This window comes from Asparagus officinalis, chromosome 3 (genome assembly GCF_001876935.1).
Source record: "Asparagus officinalis chromosome 3, Aspof.V1, whole genome shotgun sequence".
In the NCBI taxonomy this organism is placed as follows: Eukaryota; Viridiplantae; Streptophyta; class Magnoliopsida; order Asparagales; family Asparagaceae; genus Asparagus; species Asparagus officinalis.
In genome coordinates this window covers 57,649,330-57,658,202 of record NC_033796.1, presented here as the reverse complement: position 1 = coordinate 57,658,202, position 8,873 = coordinate 57,649,330, and the positions used below count along the sequence as shown (strand labels likewise).

Here is an 8,873-nt window from a genome sequence, read left to right as displayed (position 1 = left end):
TGGGGGAGGGATCTTCACGGGGATGTCAAGAGGTTATCGAAGGTGTGCATCTTACAAAAGTTCATACTATCTAGCATACAGAAGTTTCTTACATAGGACATATTTGATGAGCTAACTTGCAATCAGGCAGGCATGAGGAGGCAGAATGTTATTCAGTTATTCTTAGTGTCAAAAGGGTGACTGCAGTGCTTACCTAAGTTACTGTACAATGTGTTTATATTAATAAAGGAAGTGCAATCTAGAACTAGAATAGATCAACTTTTGATAGCACGAGGTAGTTCAAACTTCATGCAACTTTAGACCCTCTAGCATGCAACTGGTAAAGAATTCAACTCATGTGCTCATTAAGAACTTGAGTTTAGCTACATCAATACAGACTGAGATGTTCCGCTAGTTTGGGGGAAAGGAGGAGGGGGAGGGGGAGTGAGGGGTTAACAAGGGGTGTGAAGATGGGAGGATGTCGAATCCTTGCGCCATGGACATTTCGCACCCATTTTATCTGCTTAGTTGTCAGTTTCTAGAGTTGGTGTTCATACTACAGTGTCTAGTATACAAAAGTTTCATCCATAGGACATATTCCAACGAGATAACATGCAATGAGGATGAGGAGGTAGAATGTTATTCTTAACATGAAAAGGACTCCTTACCTATATTACTGTGCAATGTGCATATGTTAATAAAAGAATTACAATTTAACCATAACTAGAACAAATGAACTAATAATAACATGAGAATAGTGGCTCAGACCCGATACACAAGTAGACCATCTATCATGCAACTGTAACAGAATGCGGAGCCTTTTACCTGATGGATCCTAATTGATTTGACAGGACTGTTAGGGTGTCCTTCACTCCTTTGTCAAAAGCATAAAGATTTTCTCACGGGTTATAGTGATCATCTAAGGACTTGCCTGCCTCTTGGGAGTTGATTTCTTTTGGTGCGAGTAATTCCTTATTGCAGGTTATTTCTCAGTTCTTAAACTTTTTTGTCTCCATCCATTGTTCTTCTGCCATTTGCATCTTTAGCATCGACCTTTTTTCCCCTTTCTTTTGGCAATTATCTCCGCATCACACATCTACCACACCTTATTCTTTGGAGCATAATCTAGCGTGCTCTTCTCCTTGTGAGATCGGACCCCCCTACCACACTAGTTAGTGAGTTTTTCTTTGGCAGGCTTCGACTTATGAACTAAAGCAGTCTGTATTAAGCATTTCTATTATCATATTCCTTTCTTATTTCATGGAATTAAGCATTTCTACTATCATATTCCTTTCTTATTTCATGGTTTAAGGTCTGAATTTATTGATTGTAAGTTGAGGTTACCAGAGAGGCCAATAAGGGGTCTATTGATGACTTTCTTCTTCCATGAGAATCAATGTAGCTGTTAAGGCCACTGTAGATTGTAAAATCAAATAAGAAACGCAAAAAAAAAAAAGGTTTGATAGCTTCTGTCTCAAAATGCATAAGCATGTCCCTGTCATAATTTAGCTTCTGCAGGTTTCTGTAGTAGCTATTTAACTACAATAGGCAGCAATCATCCATGTTTAGAGTTTTGGCTATTCTTTCTGTACTCTTTTTGTTTAAGCGTGTCTGTTATGATTATCTTTCAGAATGAGAATATCCGTGGTTGTTAAGGCCCTTGTATATTGTATAACCGAATTTGAAATGCAAGGAAATATTTGATAGCTTCTGTCTCAAAATGAATGAATAAGCATGCCCCTGTCATAATTTTCTTTCATTACTTAGCTTCTGCATTATTTCCGCAGTTGACTAGTTAACTACATAGGCAGCAATCATTCATCTTTAGAGTTTTGGCTATTCTCTCTGTACTCTTTTGCTTACCTTTTATTCACTTGTTCCCCTATCTTAACTGCGTATTTGGGTTTGTGTTTCTTGATTAATTAAATAGAAAATCTGGTGGATGTCAATAAAGATTCGACGATGGGTCTACAGAGGCTATAGAATCGACTTCATATGTCTTTGTTTTTCTTGATCGTGCAACTGGAATTCATGTTTTAACAAGGACTTACACAACCTGTTGAATAGCTCATTGTATAAAAACCTCCAGTGTTGCTTTGTGCTTATTCTGGAAATTCTTTGAGATCTTATATTTCGGACTCTTTTATGTTTGTAAGCTCATTGGAGGACACTTTCTAGAAGGATACAATTGTTACCTTCCATGACAATAACCAATATGTTTAACTTTTTTTGGTTTTTTATTTTAGACCTAAAATGAGAGAGCATTTTTGTTGTGATAACTGTTCTCCCGGGGCATTTAGTCATAGTTAGTTGAAGTATTCTTATATTTCAGACTCTTCATAGTCAGTTGTTGTTCCTTTTTCTACTGCAGTAGGTTAACCTATCAGGTTGCTCGTAAAAGTACGGAGCATGTTGATGCACCAAAGGGAAAATCAATGTTTAGTTATTATAAGAAGGCTCTCCAAGATCCAAATTCTGCTGAAACTGAAACCTTCAGGCTGAACATACCTGCTAAAAGTGCTCCAGCCAGTGGATTTTCAAGTCCAGCTCTTAGTCCTAGAAGGATGAGTAATGTAGAGTATGGCCCGTCTTACAACTTCCCTCAAGGAATGTGGTCTCCTTCAGACATAGTTTCGAAAGATTCAATGCCAGGTTTCTCAAATCAAACTTCACCCGACAAAATTAGTCCCGACCGTTTGTCATTATATAGTCCCACTTCAAAAAGTCCTGTTGTAAGGTCACGAAATCCTAGCGCTCCTTCATCGCCAATGCATCCAAAGTACCCTGATAACTCAGTTCCATGGCATGAGAATAATAGCAATGCAAATGTCCACCCATTACCTCTACCACCAGGAGCTTCTGTTCCATCACAACCTCCTTTGGCTCATTCTAATACATCAAAACCTGAGTCATCTCCATGGCAAAAGCAAAAACTCATTGGAAGTGGCACATTTGGAAATGTCTACATGGCAACACACAGGTAGCTGCTTTCTCTTTAAGTGATTCAGTAATGTTACTTCCTTCTGCTAATTTGAACTCAAGCACGATATCCTCTTACAGACACACTGGAGCCTTATGTGCAATGAAAGAAGTAAATTTAATTCCTGATGATCCGAAATCTGCTGAATGTTTGAAACAGTTGGAACAGGTTGGCCTCCATACCTAGCTCATACTCTTCTAAGATTTTTTTTTAACGAGGGAAGAAGTTTATTTGTTTGATTCTAAGTTGCCTATTCTTATGTACATTTAGTAAGCTGGGAAATAAAATTGCCCCACAAGTTTCTTGTATCGTGTCTTCTTGTAATTCAAGCAACATACTCTTTTGTGCGTGATGCCTCATCCTTCTGAATTTACAATCCTTATAGTTGATAGCCGCAGCTCATATCATAGAAGAAACATAAAGCAATATAACATAAATATTTTATAGGAATTCTAATTCTCATAACATGTGAATGAAAAAACAATGTTGGTCTCATGTAAATTATTAATTTCAACATGTATATAACAGTGTCCCTGACCCTACCTTTTACAAATTTGCTGTGTTCCCTACTGGTACCCGTACTAGTTTCTGTGCAACATAGGTTGCACTTCACCCGACAGACCTTCAATGTCAATGAAGGAGTTACCTGTGTGGACTTTAGAGATGAAGAGCATAAGTAGAGATTCTTTGGCATTCTGATATGTTCACTTGAACTTCTTCTGTTCTGCACAAAGCTTACTTCTTGAATAAACATTATGTATGCATTCATTTTGTGTGATATGATGATCAATCACATTTGCATTTGTTCATACAAGTATCTATAAAACAACAAGAAAGCCTATTTCCCAAAGTTTTTGGGGACGGCTCCATGAATCCTATTCTTCCATTCAATGCTATTATGGGTTATCTCCTTTATTGGTTGACAATTATCTCTACAACTATCTTACCATGAGAATTTGTCATTCTTAACTGTTTAGTTATTACTACTTCATGGAGACATTATCTGACTTGTGCTCATGCTTTAGTGACTTATAAAATCATATGATTGTACTGGGAGTTATTAATTTCTTTTGACCCATTGTCTCTTAAGTTTGAATCTATACTTCTTTTCTTTGCTTTAGTTATTTATATTGTCTAATGCTCTCAGTTACATTATTTCCTTCTATCAGGAAATAAAAGTCCTTAGTCAATTAAAGCACCCAAATATCGTGCAGTATTATGGGAGTGAAATGGTGAGCAGTCCCACTTATTGAGTATGATACTTTAATTTTGCAGGCTAAATGTAAGTTGCTGAAATGCAGTTCATTTTTGTATGCAGACTGAAGATCGGTTTTACATATATCTTGAGTATGTTTTTCCCGGATCAATTAACAAATATGTTCGTGACCATTACGGAGCTATGACAGAATCAGTAGTTCGTAATTTCACTCGGCATATACTCAAGGGGCTGGCTTATTTGCATGGGACGAAAAACATTCACAGGTTCTCATTTCAATTAAAGTTTGAGTCAACTTCATCATTAGGCTTAGACAATGAATTCCAAAAAATCTATAAAAAGCTTGAGCTTTGTTTGAGTTGATTTTCTTTCTTGAATTTGTACTATTCCTGTATGTCTGCTTTATTTTCTGTTTTAATTGAATTTCCTTACTGTAAGTAAAGTTGATAAAATTTCGTCTGAATACTTGCAGAGTGAAACTTCCTTGTTGCCCTTGCTCAAAATAGCTCATTTTAGGACCTTAGGTTCTATGATTAAGCTTTTCTTTTGCTGATGGTTGTGTTAGACACGTTTTGATGTCCCATCAAAGTTTAATCTTTCACCCTGCCATACGTGCGTTGCATGTGACGTACTTGGTTTAAGAAATTATTCTATTGATTCTTAAATATGCACTTACGATATGATATTTACTTATGGTATATTGATTCTCAATATATCATGCACGAAAATTACAAAGGCCAATAAAATAAAAAATTAATATTAAATGTCTAGTATCTTGTTGGAATAGCAAAAGTTGTTATTAGATGCAAAATTACAAAAGATATAATAGCAAGATGGAATCACAACCGATATAAAAATATTATTTGAGTAGCTCGCTTCATGGGAATTGTATAAGTCAATTTTAATCCAATAGAGAATCTCAATCAAGAACAAAATAATCTAGAGTTTAGATAAGAAATCAAAACTTTTTTGCAATTCAATCAAATTTATCATTTTTAGGTTTGTGTATTCTGATTTACTCAATGAATAGAAGATAGATAGCTAATATGTTTTATTAGTTAACCTTTGCAGCCTAAAGTTAATGAACAAAAAACTTATTAGTGATTAATCAAAAAGAAGACAAACAAAGTTTGATGATTCAACATAATTATTAACGAAAGAACATAAAAGATGCCTAATTGAGGTAAGAAACTCAAAAAGGCAAGAAACGTTGAAAGCAATATACATCATATAACATATTTCATAAACCATTGTGTTGGTGTAGAAATTTGTCTTAGTAGGCGATTTGTTGGGTTGAAGGGAATAGATGGTCGTAATTTATAGTGTGTAGATGAAAAAGAGGTTATGTAAAGGAAAAATCAAAGAGTGATAGTTGATTGGATCCATAACATATGCAGTTAATTAAATAAGTTATGGAATCTTTAAGAGCCTCATAAACTAATTAAATCTTATTATTATGATAATTTATAATTAATTTAATTTAATTTAAGACTTTGAGATAAATTAACAAAATAAAATAATTAAAGGAAAGTTAGAATGATCAAAATTAAGACTTGTAAAAAGGGTAATCAAAAGTTTTAGCACCCCAATCCTCTTTTATATGTAGTATAGATTATGCGTGCCATATTGACTTTATCTACCTTAGTGAAGCGAAAATTTTAACTACAGAAAGGTATCATATAAAGGTCCCCATCTAAGGGTTAGATGATTGTCTTTGATGGGAGCTAGGTTGCACGGATACGAGTTCAGGTGCGAGTGCGGAAACATACACGAGACATAACAAATTTGTGAAAGGCAAGATACGGTGCACACACCACACATACTAAGGGTTAGCATGGACGTGGGCCAATTCGAACCGCGGGCTGAACCGGCCTAGCCCGCCTTGGGGTAAGATCCGACCTAATCCATAGTGGGCCGAGCCTAAACCGACCCATGGTATGCCTGGTCATGGGCTATGCTGAGTTTCACTCTAAACCTGTGAATAAAGAACTAAGCACGACCAAGCTTGGCCTAGCTTGGTTCGACCTGCCTTAGGTGATGATTATATTTTTTTCTTAGAAAATTTTAGCCTAATCCAATTATAGGTTTGAAGATAACTCAACCGAGCCCAATTTATTTTTATTGTTCATGATATGAGCGCCTAACAATGAGCCCATTCCATTAAAAAATCAACCTATAGGGCATATTAACGCACAATAATTCAAACTTTTTAAAGTAGATTTTCTATCTTTCTATAGTTCAATGTTCAACAAACCCCTCCAGAATGCTATAGATGTATTATTGAGGTCATAATCTCATAAGCAACTCACACTACGTAAAAAATAGACTATTAATGTAACTCACATTCCAAATTGACATATTTAAAAATAGAAATTTACTGATGTAGTTAGTTGATAGAACATTAACATTTTTTAGATGTTTTGAAATGATATGAGATGCAACTCAATGGAAAATTGCAACATCCAAGCAGTTGGGTTGTAATTTTGGTAGCAGAGATTTTCTAACCTCTATTATGTATTTTGATGAATATTTATAGTCATTTTGATATACTGAGAATGCTCAAATCATTATAAATCTTCTATCCATTGAGATAACTCCATCGCTAATTGTAAAGTTATAGGGTTTAGACTTTGCAGAAAGATAAAATACAGATTTTCCTCTTTAAACTATACATACTAATCTAGCAAAAAATTTAAAAAAATTAAAAAATAATTGAACAGAAAAAAAGAATGCGGATCGACTCGCAGGTTGAACCATCAGGGGTTGGGTTGGACCCAGCCTGAACCTATGCAAGAAGTGGGTCGGGCTGGATCCAACCCTAGATGACCCCAGATGAGAAGACAAAGTCCTCGCCCTAGCCTGCTAAGGCCCTTTCGGGCTCAGGTCTGAACTGGCCCCGAACCCACTCCCACCCCACCCCCAACACATGCATACGCGCACACACACACAGATGGATTATTATGAGGAATTTCCTCTTTTTTGTATCTTAATAGTCATGCTTTAAGATTAGTAGCTAACAAATTAGACATTAATTAGTGGGGCACATAAAATTCTTTGTATTTGACGTGAATCTATTATAAATCTTTCTCATTTTTAAATCACTCTTCCAAGTACTTGGTTTTATTTTATTTTCTGAGACACTTAATTATCTTCTTTTTGTTTCTTCGTTCTCCAACCTCTTTTATCGTTTCTTTTATCTGGGAACAAAAATATAAAAAGACAAAAAATAGACGAAGAAATAAACTACGAAAATACTCTCGTCCTCACCAATTTACCTTTTTTGTTAAAATTAAATAAGCAAAAGAGAAAACAAATCAATAATTCTTTTTTATCCGAAAATTAAAAAAAGAGGGCACATTAGGATATAGTGGATATGTTTTCTCTTGCGTCAGAAGATAGATAAGAGTTTTGTTTCACAAAAGACAATTTGATTTGATTTATTTTACTCATTTACTCTTATTCCGGAAATTTAAAAAGAAAAAAATGAAAAAGATGAGGTGGGGTGAGAAAAGCTAAGAATTAAAGACGAACCAATTACACAATGATTTAAGGTGTAGTGGACCCTATCAAGATAAAAAAGTAATATAATAAATTATAAAAGATTTATGTGAGATATTGAGGGATTTTGTGTTCTCTACCAATTAACTTCTAATTTTTTAGGGAGCGTTTAGCAACTAGGGCGTTTTTACCGTTTTCGTTTTTTTTCAAAAAAAACAATGAAACGCGTTTGGTGAATGTGATGTTTTTTTGGCTACCCCTTTACAAAGCCCAAAAAATAAACGTTTTTCTCAAAACAGTAAAAAGGTGTTTTGAGATCCCGTGACTTCTTTTCCCCCCAAACCTAAGCAGATCCCCTTTTCTCCCCCTCAACCCTAACGGTCGTCGCCACCACGCCGAATCGCTACATCTGATTCGCTTGCTGTCGCCTTCAACTCGTCGCCGCAGCCGCCTTCACGTCTCCAGCGCCTCCGAGTTAGTCGCCGACTGCCGCCTCCACATCGCCGCTGCAACCCTAACGACTGTCGGCGCCACTCTGAATCGCCGCCTCCGATTCGTCGTTTCCGCCTCCGACTCGGCTCGTCGCGCCCCTCCGCCGTCGTCAGCGCCTCTGAGTTAGTTGCGCGCTATAGCCTCCACGTTCCGCGAACCTCTACGTTGCCTAAGAACTATCTCCACGTCGTCGCTGTCACCTCCTCATCGTTGCCTCCAGTCGCTGCCTCCACCTCCGAGTAGCTGTCGCCTCCAATTTTGATCAAGGTATATTGTCGTCGTCGTCTTCGACTCGTCCCCTTTTTTGCTGATAATATTTCCTCCTTAGAAGTAATTCTCCTTACCTTTATTCACCAAACGATTGCTCCTTCTAGTTTTTTTTTTTTTTTTGGGGGGGGGGGTTAGATAGTGTTAGATGTTATGATTTAATCTATATAAACCAATTTTGGGTACCAGGGGGTTTAGACATGGAATGAGTGGAGAAAGGGACATAGGAATCAAGCAAATTATCTATTTTTGCTGTTATTTTTTATGAACATAAGCTCTTTAATTGTCAATATTTATTCTTTTTTTTGTTTCAAATATATATTATCAATGTCATTAGAACATGTTGAACAATTATTCATCATTGTTTCATGATGATGGTGATATATTAGATTTTTTTTTTGAAAAATTTGAATTATAGGCATTGAAAAAAGCTCCTAAATG

The 8,873-nt window shown here is 36.1% G+C and overlaps 1 protein-coding gene across 1 annotated transcript in view; it reads left to right on the top strand.

The window, feature by feature from the left end:
- LOC109834192 (mitogen-activated protein kinase kinase kinase 5-like) overlaps positions 1-8,873 on the top strand; it is a 27,611-nt gene that overhangs the window by 1,077 nt on the left and 17,661 nt on the right. The window contains exons 2-5 of the mRNA XM_020402133.1: positions 2,354-2,959; positions 3,040-3,127; positions 4,129-4,191; positions 4,278-4,441. Of these exons, the coding sequence (XP_020257722.1) occupies positions 2,415-2,959; positions 3,040-3,127; positions 4,129-4,191; positions 4,278-4,441 (860 nt within the window). The 5' untranslated portion in view covers positions 2,354-2,414. The remainder of the gene's footprint in view (positions 1-2,353; positions 2,960-3,039; positions 3,128-4,128; positions 4,192-4,277; positions 4,442-8,873) is intronic.